The 13,444-nt window shown below is 39.6% G+C and overlaps 1 protein-coding gene across 5 annotated transcripts in view; it reads right to left on the bottom strand.

Moving 5' to 3' along the window:
* The window catches only part of kank4 (KN motif and ankyrin repeat domains 4), a 91,176-nt gene continuing 77,732 nt past the window's right edge, over positions 1 to 13,444 (bottom strand). For 4 of the 5 annotated variants that reach the window (XM_086268886.1, XM_086268885.1, XM_086268888.1 and 1 more), the window contains exons 5-10: positions 11,728 to 12,003; positions 9,407 to 9,491; positions 9,094 to 9,313; positions 8,832 to 8,974; positions 8,279 to 8,479; positions 3,511 to 6,820 (exon numbers count right to left, since the gene is read on the bottom strand). In XM_086268886.1, the coding sequence (XP_086125012.1) occupies positions 6,701 to 6,820; positions 8,279 to 8,479; positions 8,832 to 8,974; positions 9,094 to 9,313; positions 9,407 to 9,491; positions 11,728 to 12,003 (1,045 nt within the window). In that variant the 3' untranslated portion in view covers positions 3,511 to 6,700. Of the gene's footprint in view, positions 813 to 3,510; positions 6,821 to 8,278; positions 8,480 to 8,831; positions 8,975 to 9,093; positions 9,314 to 9,406; positions 9,492 to 11,727; positions 12,004 to 13,444 lie in introns of those variants that run through there. The other variant, XM_086268889.1, reaches the window with a different exon arrangement.

Raw genomic sequence — 13,444 nt, forward strand, 5'->3', positions numbered from 1 at the left:
TAATATTCCAGAAACACGCTTTGCCGTTCCTATCAGCTGTTCGTAACACTTCCCACAGTGAAATGATGCACATGCTGTTTTCTTTGCAAATTTGCATCATAGGATTGTTTTTTGTTTTTCCTGCAGTATATAAAAATTGCTGTATCTCCAAAATAAAACTATGAAGACACTCAAAATAAATTTCCTGTGGTGGGAAACTATTTTTTTGCAACTTTATTGTATTTAAAGTTTTGAGGGATAAGCCTCTTAAATTTCTCCAAGTAGAAATATATGTAAACAAAACAAAAGCGATTTTCAATTTTTTTTGTAGTTTATTGCACTTTTTTGCAATTTATGTAATTACTATGGACTTAATGCATACATATTATTAAAATATGGGCTATAACAGTTGTATTGATGTATAGCAACTTGAAATGCTCCCACAAATGGCACTACAGCATGTAAAAAAATAATATAAGCTCTGGTGGACTTGGTTCTATGGTAGGTCTTAAAGGGTTAAATAAATATCGTCAAATAATCGTGATCTCAATTTCAGTGAAAATAATCGTGATTATCATTTTTGCCATAATCGAGCAGCCCTAATCTAGGACATAAAAGCCAGGGTGGGAGGGATCTCTGCAAACTGACTTAGGTCTGCAAGTGTGAAGCTCAACAAAAATCTGACTCTCCAGTCACAGACAAACAAAAACTCCAGCTGGGAGATAGAAAACGCTGTCTGGGTCCTGCTGGATGTTGCTGGTCAGAGTCCACACATTAGCAGAGTGCTTCTTGGTCCCACTGACCCATGTGGACAGCGACTGTGGAGAACTGTTCTGGAAAACAGAGAAGAGAATTAAAATAACAAAAAGTAGCAGCAGTTCAGATCTGATTTAATTTAATTTCCTTCACACAGCACATTCGTCCAGGCTGACAGGTAAACATAGAATTAATCTCAGGTAACATGACTCATAGTAGAGATTCAGTAAGAAAGATTGCAGGCTCTAATATTATTACCACACAATCCAAGGACACACCAACAGCTCCGATTTGTAGAACTATTTAAACAAATGTCTTCTGAATATTCAATTCAGGTTCACAGTGGGAGGTGTTGTGGAATTTTTTTAAATAAAGTCTGCAACACAGAAAGAGCTGTGATCAAGCTATTTATTACTGCGCCAACACACATCAAACATCACAGTTCAGTCATGTCAGCGCTGCCACAGAAGTGGTGCTCCTGCTCCTTTATGCATTCCAAGGAAGAGGGAGGAAGTTACAAACGGATCCTACCACACTTCAACGGATCAATGGTTATGCTGTTTTGTGGCCTTATCAGCACCTGTAAAGGGAGTTGTTCTCTCAAACTGCTGACGCTGAAGTAAGTTAATCTAGTTTTAGAAACTTTCACTGAACAGTAACAGTGTCACAACTAAGCATATGCATAAGCACTTAAATACTTTAAATGAGAATAACAGAAAATTTCTATTACAGAGGCTAGAGCCTGTCCCAGTAGTCATAGGTAGAGCACACCTGGACAGGTCACCAGTCTGTCAGAGGACTAACACAGAGACAGACACCAGAGTAACAAATCTATTTAAAATTAATGTAAGTTTGCTGCAGCTGTGTGTAGATGTGTTTCTGTGCTCACAGTCCACCTCTCAGGAACCTGCAGTTCACTTTTAGTCAACTTTAAACAGACCTCACAAAAGGCTGATGTGGCTGGATCAGTAGTCTGATTTAAGTACGATACCTTTGGCCAGGGATTAATCTGGTACATCGCTTCACTGCAGTGTTACGTATTTTCCCCACACCTGAATAAAAAAATACTGATATATACAAATAAGAGCTTCAGCTCATGCAGCCTGACTCAATCCTAAATGTTCAGCACACAGAGACACAGAGGTACCGTTTAAAGTTTAGTGTTAACCTGAGTCACTGATCATTTGCAGTATTACAGAGTCTGGCAGTCTTTGCATGATGTCCACGTCACTGTAAGTTTCTAGCTGACTCTCAGGTGTGACAGGTGTGCCAGCAGGAAAGAGTAATAATAGCCTGCATCCTGAGGTTTGTCATGCAGGATTAAAGAAGCCAGGCTTTGTTCACACAGCTAGGATTGTATTTTACACTGACCCTGGGTCAGTATAAGTATCATACAGTTTAAACGAAGCACTGAAACTTGCACATATTTATTACAGATGCACTGAAGCTATATAAGTTTTGATCAGTTAGCTGGCTTGAAGCATTCAGGTGTGCCTTAACAGAATGCCATAATCTTTCCAGGAGTGGCTGTCCCAGCAAATTCACTCCAAGCTCAGACCATTGAATGCTCAGATAAAATTGCAAAACTCCCAAGAGTTACATCTCAGACTCTACAGGCACATTAGAGTTCATGAGAGTATAATCAGAGAAAGGCTGAACAAATATAGCTTGTTTGGAAGGGTTGACAAGAGAAAGTGTGTTCTTTCTAAAAATAACATAACAAGACAGCTTTGTTATGGAAAATAAATATCTGAATATATTGCAAGACTTCTTGAACAATGTCCTTTGGAAAGACCGGACCGAAGTGGAGATTTGTTTGGTGAAAATTACAGCACACCTCATATCAACTTTCAAGCATGGTGGTGGAATGGTGATGATTTGAGCTTGTTTGTCAGAACCAGGATGTGGGTACTTTGCAGTCATTAAGTTGACCATAAACTCCTGTAAACCAAAGTATTCTGGAATCAAATGTGAGGCCATCTGTCTGACAGCTGAAGCTTGGCACAAACTGGGTCATGCAACAGGACCCAAACACAGCGGCATAAAAAGAATCAAAGTGCTGCAATGGCTCAGTCAAAGTTCAAATCTCAACTCGATTGAAAGGCTCTGGTGGAAACTTAAAGAGAGCTGAGCATGAATGAATACCCTCAAACTTCAATGAACTGAAGCAAGAGTGCAAAAGAAGAATGGTTCCTCAACAGTGATGTGAGAGACTGTTAAAGCCATACAGAAAACAACTGCTTCAAGTTATTGCTGCTAAAAGTAATTCTGCAAGCTCATGTATCACAGGGTGCACACGGGGCTGCATGACTGTAACATTTTATGTGATATGTTTATATCACATTTTATCAGTGGGATGTTTCCAGAGTTATAAATGTATTTTATGTTATTTATATGGAACTAATTCACAAAAACAGTGACCTCAGGGTTTATATTGTGAGGTAAAGACTAAACAAGATTAGAAAGTTGAGCCTGCTCAACCCACTGAGCCATTCCAGCACCTGAAGTTGGGCATTTTATCATTTTATCCATAAGGTATACTTAATTTTGGAGCCAGACTCAAGCCACTGCAGTTTTCAGCACTTCTCACTGCTTTGGTTAAAATACATGAGACAAAAACTGTTTTCATTGGGATGTACTTACTTTTTCACATCTTCCGACAGAAACTGTTTTTGTATACTTTTGCCTGAATGGCCCGAATGTGTAATTAATCATGTCTGTCACAGCTTTGTGGTTGATTTAAAAAAGAAAAAATCATATGCGACAACATGAGTTTATCATTTATTTATTTAGAATTAATTCTCTGGTTTGTAACATACAAGCCTGTTGTACAAGGAATCTTACAGAGAGGTACAACTTTTTACATTTGACTCTGTCATGTACGTCGGCTCGGATTTCCACTTTGATATTCAAACAAGGGAGACGTTGCTCTCATAGCTTAAGTCAGTGTCAGATCTGAAATGTCAAGAGTAGCATTAAAGGACACATGACAGTCCACAACCTCGTCAAATCACACTATGTACTATAACCACCCAACCGATGAAAGATAAGTTAAATGATCACATCATCAGGGTATACTCAGTACAGTTTTCAGTCATTCAAAATTCCCATTGAGCTGTATCACTTGAATATTTGTCCATGCATACATAGGTATATTATACGATAAAAAATATAGCATTTGGAATAAATACTGTAATCTTAGAGCAAACTGTCAGACAATACTTGTTATATACTTTTCACAATACTGTATGTACATATACATATATTTGGCTGGATTTACAGGAACAGATAACATACATATTTAGTCCCGTGTGAAACAGATTTGGTTTCAATTCTTTGGTGCTCATGTGAAACCTTATAATATCTGGGTCACAGGGGATTAAACATATAGATTTTCATAGAGACTTATACGCAGGCACGGAAGACCAGATTCACCAGATAATTCTCGCAGCGCCCTCCCGATCATCCTTTGGCTGTCTGCAATGCAGGAAGCTACGGCTGTACAGACTCTTATTTTTGTTCCTTCATACACAGACAGTCAGTGATGATCAGATGCGCTGCACAGAGTTAACATTGAGATTTACTGATGTTGTGTGAATGCAGCGTCGTTGTGGAGAGAACCTGTGCTACTTTGTGAGCCCCCACAAATACTTATCTGATTACTAAGTCAGTGTGAAAAAAGTATTTTCTTGTGTAAATGTACTATATAAGTCAAAGTATATAGATCTATATAATATACTTCATTTAAAATGAGTCCTGCGTCATGGTCAGTCTACATATTTTTATATTTGTGTCCGAAAACATTAACTAGAATGACAAACCCCACTGCAAAAAACCCCCCAAATTAATACCAATTAAGACAAAATGGTAATGTATTCCAATGACATGATGTATCACTATGGCCACAAATATTCAACTGCTAATCCAGTTTTATTAATAAATGATAATAACAGCTGATAGGTTTGATTTGTCTGTATGCTAGAAAAATGTTCAGCGTTTCCTTTTGTTAGCTGTTTGGAGTGTAGCTTTTTTTCTTTTGTAAATTCAGACTGGATCATGGTCATAGGTCACATATATGGCAGTTGTTAAAGTAGTAAGTGGTATTCCCCTTTAAATCCCACCTCCAACTCTTTAAAAAAGAGAACAAAGATCAGAGTAGTCATAAATATGATCATAATCAGGTGAAAAGAGAGGCTTACAATGAACTTGATCGATTTGCCTATCAATTTTCTTTTCTAATTTAGGCTTACTCCCCCTATTTCCTTTGCAGTCCATGAACTACATGAATTATCTAAAATTAATAATAATAATAATGTTATATTACAGATCATTTTATGCCATTCTGTTGTATCATTTCAGCATTTCATTTAACTGTAAACATACGGGACTGTTTGACATCAGCAGCGGTCACTGAGTGGGAAACTGTAAACTTTATTTTAAAGACCGCTACTCCTGCTTCATATTAGCTCGGGAATACGAACGTAGGTTTGCGGTACAAAAACATCAACACTGTGGAAAACATCTTATGTCTTGTGTTTTCTGATTAAGGCTCGACCAAGGTCACTCACTCGACCTACTTTATGACTGACAGTAAGGTAGTATTCAATTGCTATTGCTTCTTAAAACGCAAACCCAAGTCCCAGCCCTACCTTCAACCCAAACCTCGGGTCAGATTTACCATGTTGTCTTACCGTTTATGAAATGAGACCTCACGAAAGCAAGGACGAGACGATGTGTCTCGCCACGCGTAATATATATAACCAGACTCATTCCAATGTCTGCCACATCCACTGACAGTCTGTGTCTGTTAGTCGTAAAGCCCATGCCAGTGTATTTAAACTTGCTACATTAATTTCCTGGAATGTGTCACAGCCAGCCTGACATTCATTGTGCATTTTGTAGCAGTTGCATACATGGTTTGATTTTAAAACGAGTAGGCGAACAAGGCATACAATATATTTGAACTGAAGGCGGGAGATGCAGAGAAAGAGAGAGTCGCTATGAGAACAAACAGTACTACAACATACTGCTGTTTAGTACAATAAGACAGCCAGTAGGGGGAGTAAACGTATTGGCATGCAGTACAATCTTCATAACAGAAGAGCGTTGTCTTTCTTCAGCCTGGTCATGTTGTGGTTATAAAAAATAGTTTAATGTCCCACAGAAAGGATTTGTTTCTCATTAACACACAGCTGATGAGCACCCATGTCCCACATGTGAAAAGCGATGGGTAGTACGGCAAAAACGATACACTGAATGTCAAATATATTCTGTTATAAGTTATATTCTGTTATTTAAATTCCTAATGAATGCTTTTCGGAGATATATAATTTCATCTGGACACCAATATTATAGAGGACTATTTACGAAACACATCAACAATTAAAAAAAAAAGTGCAGTAGAAAATAGTTTTTGTGATTATAATCTATTCTACATAAAGTATGTCCTCAATAATGGCTTATGTCCAAATACGTAAAGACTGATTTCAATGTCATGAAAGGGAAAAAAATAGAAATAATGTATTATTTCATATTCTATATTTGCAAAGGTAGGTCATGTGCTTAGTATTTTGCTTTAAGAGTTAGCTGATGATAGGAAGCAGCAGTTCAGAGGCTCTCTCTGTCCACTTGCTAGGCCGCCCAATGTGTTGTCCTGCTTTATAGTCTCACCCTGTGTCCTACTTAACATCCCGTCAGTCACACATGACACTGTGGAAACGTCTTCTCATCAGGCTGTCGGGACCCTCAGCAGTGGACCTGAGCGGTTGATGCAGCATATCCATCGACACCCACCAGCATTACTGGCATAGACGTGGAAGAAAAGCTCCTGCCACGTCTTATGATGTGTGCGGTACCACCGTGTGTTTATTTCAGTGTTTTCTCCCCACGTTGGCGGCCACGGTTAACGGAAACAGAGCAGTTGAGCGGTTGAATGGCGAGCTGGGATGGTTTGGAGAACTCTGACTCAGAGGAGGTCTGCGGTGCTTGTGGACTCAGAGGTTTGGACCTCAGCGTTGGCCTTCAGAAGGTCAATTATGTCTTGTTGAGAGGCTCCTTCTGCCACCAACAGAGCCGTCTGACCGTTCTGGGTGGGGGGGAAAACAGACGTTTCAAAACACTGCAGTGACTTTTTTGAACCACACAGTGGCAGTGTTGTTTTGGGCTAAACATATTCTCTAGTAACTGAATATCAGGAGTATGGTGCATGCTGAACCTGCCCTGACTCTGTATACTAATAAACCCTTTTTACATCCTACAGCAATTGTCTCTGAAATAATAAAGGTTTTAAGCCTGGGATGTTTTGTATTGATGTTAAGCTTAATACAAGTAAACCTTGCATTTTGCTTATGAAACATATGTAAGAAAATTTAGAGTATTTTTTTGTGTATTTTCATCTTGTGTTGTTACTTATTGCACAGGCAATATGATAAAGTAGCGACAGGGATGACACACTGTGACCAGTATGTGATTGATCTCTTGAAAATGCACTCAAATATCTAATCACTGCCACTGTCACCTACTTACTTATTTGATCTTCTTTATTTTCTTGCAAGCATATTTTTAAAAATTAATATGCACAGATTACAATAATGTTGTTTTTTTTTTTAATGCAGCAAAGTAAAATAAATAAACGCTGTCGGGCTTGTGCTGTAATTATGTACCGTGCGAGGATTTATGGCAAGCACTCAAGTCGTGCTCTACCAGCAATTATCAGAAATAAGAATGCTTATCGGTGCTTGCGTCCTTACGGATAACAATCTCCCCAACCCGCTGCTACAAATGCTCTTCAGAATGCAATCACTTGCAAGCACATCTTACAGTTTGAGAAATGCGCTTGATGCCAAGACGTCAGTCAAATGATACAGCTGACAGATCTGCAATGTCAGGATTCTGCAAGAATATTTTTGCAGATTACCTTTGTGTTTTTTCCTCCTTCTTTTAATTCTATTAGGCCACATCCTGAGACATGAGCATAAATGTTCTGTATCACATACGGTGCCTACTTTTAATGTTGTTTTGGGGTAAGATGCAGCACGGTGTTTGTTGCAACACTGTTGCTACTCTTCCTGTGGCATTTACAAAGACTCACCTCCACACCTGCATCCATCCTTTTTTTGCCACAGGACACTAAGTGTCTTTGCTCTCCATTTAACGCAGCCAGTCCATTTGCCTCTGTGTTTCTAGGACTGCTCTCATTACAGAAGTGCTTCGGCAGCGTAAAGCACCGGCCATGATGTGATCACTCTCTGACTGGGGAATCTACAAACTGGAGAAATCAATGCACCAGGCTGAACAATCAATCTACTTTGTGTGGGCCAGCCATCAGTTCCCATATCCCTATAACCTTACTGAGAGCCCACAGTCTCCATTTTTGAGCGAACCAGGTGGTAAAAGCCATGTGACCATTAGTCGAATGCGAACAGCGAAGAATTACGTGCTGAAATTAATTGCTGAAAGTCTCATAAACGAGAAGTAAAACATCTACAAGTTTACAACAAGCCACTAAATGGCCTGATTTTAACTGCACAACCTAAAGCTATACCTTATCTTTGAGGCTGGTATCACAGCGACCTGTCTCCAGCAGCAGGCGAGCGATGTGCGTGTGCCCGTGCTCGCTGGCACACATCAGGGCCGTCGAGCCCTCGCGGTCCTGGGCATTTACATCCGCGCCGCAGCTCAGGAGCAGCTTCACCATGGCAACGCGGCCATGGCTCACCGCAAGCATGAGTGCTGTCTGGCCCGCCTAGAAAAAGAGTGAGAAAAACAGAGATTAGAATTAAACAGTGAGAGGGCAGGAATGATGGGAAGATATGTATATCTTACATGCAGACAGAGAGAGAAAGTGACGAGTTAAATAGTACATTAACTTCTTATACAAACATCCATAAATATTCGTTCTGGTGACCTTGATTTGCTTCTGCAGTCCTTTTCATGATTCCTGTATGGTTTCCACTAAAGGATGTCTTGCAGTTGAGGACATGTATTTACTTCCTTTTTCTATTTTATTTTATTTGTACAACACACCAAACTGTTTGATATCCGTTTTATTTTTAGTTCATCCAGCGTCTAAGTGCAACTGCCGTCTGTATACACACCTGTCTGGAGCGTGCGTTGACATCTCCCACTTTCAACAGTTGCTGTGCCACTTCAAGATCATCGGGGCTCTCAGCAGCCGTCAGAGCAGCCAGCATCACTGGAGTATAGCCTGCCTTATTGAGATTGTCTGTTTCGCACAGGCCTGAATGTACACAGAAAGTGATGGAGTGAGTAAAAGAGATGAGAAACAAAACGTTTCCACAGTTATAATCTTTTAGTTTTTTAGTTGGATTTGTCGTTCTGTGTGCCTTTCCGTCTCACCGGTATCCAGCAGCAGTTTGACCACAGGGAAGTTGGAGTGTGACACGCTGTAGTGAAGAGCCATATTCCCATTGCCGTCTGTCAAGTTAACAACATATGGCAGGAGAGTGGGTGTGGTCATCCCCACTTGTCGCAGGTATAATCTGACAGTATCTGCCTGCGAGTCCTTTTGACTGGAGACTCTGAACCACTCCTGGTAGAGCACCACTAAAACCTGGCGCTGAGGAGAGAGACAGAAAACAATGGAAAAACAAAAACTTACCATAGTGAAGCGGGGTTCGATTTTATTAAGTCCAATCAAAGAAATCCTTACCATTTCTTTATCTGGGGATGAAACCTCCTCCATGCGGTCCTTTACATAAAGGCATGCATCTATAAACCCCTTGTCGACTTTTCCCCTGAAAACCAAAACCATACAACACAGCAGGGATTAAGTATGGCCAAGCCAGCTTCTGTGGTTCATGTCTAAGTTCTGTCAGAAATGATAACAAGAAAATACAAGAAAAAATGGCTTGCACGCCTCCATGGCTTACTCACATCACTCAACAGTCTGACACATTGATAGCACACGCAAACCTCAACAGTTACAGTTTGCTCTGATTCACTACCCATTAATATCCAGAGAGCGCTCAAACCATCACGCAAACTGAGCATCAAGCCTGAGTGGGTCACAATGTGACCTGTACTAGCTTTCCAGCTATAACACCTATACACATATAGAAGCACATCCTGCACGTACCCACAGGAATGATCAGACAGGTGCTGAATGATGAGTTAATATAAGTCCTGCTTTCTCCTCACTGCCTGGGCCCATGGCCATCAGCCCTGTCTGCATACCTGAGACTGATAAGTGATCAGTCAATGACAGGGAAGACAACACTGCTAGTTATTTGCTTTGTCCTAGAACAAAGTACGTCTGTGTGACTATTGAGCACCCTTAATCAAGGAGTTTAGTTGCAAGTTGGAATATGTGTGTGCTTGTGTGAAGCTTACAGTGTACTTGTGGCGACAAATGTTGCCATTTTATTATTGTACGATCTACTGTGCAATATAAAGCGCCTTGATGTGACTGTTGTTGTGATTTGGCGCTATATAAATAAAACTGAATTGAATTGAAATGTCAGTTTAGTGTGTATATATATTACAGACACATTTATGGCGATGAATGTGCACAAGATTTAAAAAAGCATGAGTGTGTATTAACTGAATTCCCATGCATGTAAGTCAAAGTCCCAATGTAATGCCTCCAGTGCATGCATGAAGCATTATTCAGCGCCTGTCCTATACCAACTATATCAGATAAGGCTGCATACGAATGACTGTTCCAATATTTGTACCTGTGAGCAGAGAATGCAGTCTCTATTTAGAGAATTTACACACATAAATATTTAGTAACATTTAACACTAAAAACCATCTTGTGTTTAAAATTAAGTATTTACCAGCGATATAAATTCAGAAGTTTAACAGTTTGAATCTGAGCCTTCAGTAGTTTGATCAAGGTGTTGATAGCTTTTTTAAAAGGTTACGTATTGCTGTCGGTGTCGAAATAAATGTTTAATACAGCGTTGTCAATTTAAAGATTAATCATTTAAAGATAAAGATACCATTTAATATAGCACGGCTCTTTTTATAATGGCCAACAAACCTCTATATAGCTTGATTTACTGGCAACTGCTTTGTTAATTGATAAGTTGTGAATTTGTTTTTTCTTTCAGGGTGTAAAGGTAATATTGTACCGTTCACAGTGCCTGTGATAACTAAGTAGCATAAACCAGAAAAAATCTAAGCTTGATCCATCAATATATTTATGCTGGCTGTAGTCATAAAATGAGGGAAATAAAGTGAAAAACTTGCACTAAAATCAGCTAATTTAAGTTTGCGTGTAGGGGGAGAAAACTTGTGGAGCAGTCTAGAGCTCTTCAGGAGTGGAGATATGGGCATTTAAGTGTACAATGGTGAAGTGCAAACTGCCTCCAGGGCAAAAACAGGAGCATAACAAGGATAACAAAAGCTTGGCTCTGCACAGATATGTCAGCAAAGGTAATGAAAAACCCAAAGTGATATTTATATGATATAAGCTAAATGCATGCTGACCCCAGTCCTGCAGCCAGAGCCTGAACTTCAACAAGTAACAAAAGCAGCTTTAAGCCTCAGTTTTTCGCTGTATGTGTTTGTACAGTAGAATTACTCTGTTGATTGCTTTAAAGCCTTTTTGGCTGGTTTTCATTTTTGCTTTGTGTTGATGGTTTTGTGCTCATAAATAGTAAAAGAATGATCCTATGTATTGTGTCCTTAACATAAGTATATTTGCTGGTTTGTGGAACTGTAGACTGAGGTTTCTATAACTGGTAATTAAGTGCCAATTTGTTTCTGGTCATTGCAAAAAAGTAATGAGTAGTGTAACAAGTAACAAGTGCAACAACTTTTTTGAGTAACAACCCAACACTGCTTCTAGCAAATTCTGCAAATGTGGTTATTTTTGTTCTATATTTGTAAAATAATACCAAAAAGCAGTTCATGGAGAAACCATTTGGTATCATAGCAGACCCAATCCTCAGTTACATTTATGAGAAACACATAAAGTGCAACACGGTAACCGAAGATTATAATTTAAGCTCTGCTGTCGGTCTCACCCTCCAGCCTGCTCTTCCAGGAGCTCCTGGCTACTTTCTGGATCCAGCAGACCTCTTTCAGTCTCCTTCTCTTTAGCCACAGCACCTCCTCCCTCAGTTGGGACCTCTGCATCTTTTCTCTGGGCTTCTGCTCCCTCCTCTGGCTGCTTCTCAGGCTCCTTCTCAGGCTCCTTCTCAGGCTCCTTCTCCACTTCTGGTTCTGAGCTATCTTCCTCTTCTACCTCCACCTTTGACTTCTCATCTCCACTGGACTCTTCACTGGATGTCGTCTCATATCTTAAAGAGAACATAATAAAGATGACGGCAGATTCTATAACAGCTCCACAGAAATCATTCAAATCATTCCACAAGCTAAAGCTAAGTTTGTACAGCACTAGCAGCATCACTAAGGAAATGTCTAAGCAGGTAAAACTAATATTAAGTCAATGTTAAGTCAGCACCAGGCAAGACAGGATAAATACTAACAGGTTATTCCCCTCTAGACTTCACAAGTGAGATGAAAAAGATGTTTGCCTTGTGCAGCCTTGCCCTCATATCCTAACATAAACATAATTTAAACATACATAAAAAGCCACAGACATGTTTGAGCACAAACATAAGCAGCCTTGAACAACATACAACCTTGTTCGTTGAGAAAAGGCTAACGATATGCTGCGGAGGCTGCTGGAGTAGCATGTATATAAGTGTGATTACTGGGGCGCATCATCAAGTCACCTCTGTAAGGCCAGTGATCAGATAAGGTTATACTGAATACCACTGATTCAGACTTCTTGTAGACACACAGAGACAAACTGAGACACCACAAGAGACGTTCAGGGGCCACAGCATTCTCGAGATTCCAGAGGAGCTCAAGGGAGAGCAGAGATAGGTTAGACTATACAAAGAGAAGAAGTATGAACAGCAGACCACTTCCTGCTGTGGGCAGAAGCCTAAAGATAGTCAGAGAAAATATTGTTGCCTGACATGTTTGCCTCATTATAAATAACATCTGCATATTTCAGGATTGGGTGGGCGGAAGATGGAAATGGTCAAATATTTATAGAGGTTGAAACGAAACCAAAAGAGATGTACACTAGATGTCAAAAAGTTTTATATAATCTAATTTATTAAACATATTAGTCCAAGTTTATAAGGAATAGATTCTTGCAATACCATAAAAAATCTGTTACGTGTTCTTCTGAATGTGGGTATGTTTACAGATCATTGTGTTGAAGGGAGGAAGGAATGGACTACACCACAACAGTCTGCAAAAACACTGCAAAGGTGAGCAGGTCATAAAACAGTGAAGCCCAGGAATGTAAGAGCAGGAACACGGGAATAAAACAAATGTTATGCATGGCAGCCATTTCCGTCATATGCAGGAGATTAAAATAGCCAGGAATTTAAAACAGAAACTTTTTACGTAAGTGATGAGAAATACTGTAAACGACCACAACAGGATATGAAATCATGCTGTAAGCATGACCTAAGAACAAATGCAACTTTATAGCAAGTCTTTGTGCCCAAATTTTACTTTGAAGCTTAGTTTTCTCATATCTTGTAGTTTTCCTGCTTTTCCTGCTTTGTGATTGTCTACCTCATTAGTAGGTAAATCACCAGAACCAATACTTATCTTCTCAATAACAAAACTTTGAAAACACAGTGGTACTTTTTTCCCTTTTCCAGTAGTTTAGATAAAGTTAGTTTAGTTGTTTAAAGAACAGGATACGCGGATGCT

Source organism: Aulonocara sp. 'chitande type north' Nkhata Bay, linkage group LG17 (genome assembly GCF_057382095.1).
Source record: "Aulonocara sp. 'chitande type north' Nkhata Bay isolate Kocher_YH1m ecotype deep benthic linkage group LG17, A_spYH_male_GT1.1, whole genome shotgun sequence".
In the NCBI taxonomy this organism is placed as follows: domain Eukaryota; kingdom Metazoa; phylum Chordata; class Actinopteri; order Cichliformes; family Cichlidae; genus Aulonocara; species Aulonocara sp. 'chitande type north' Nkhata Bay.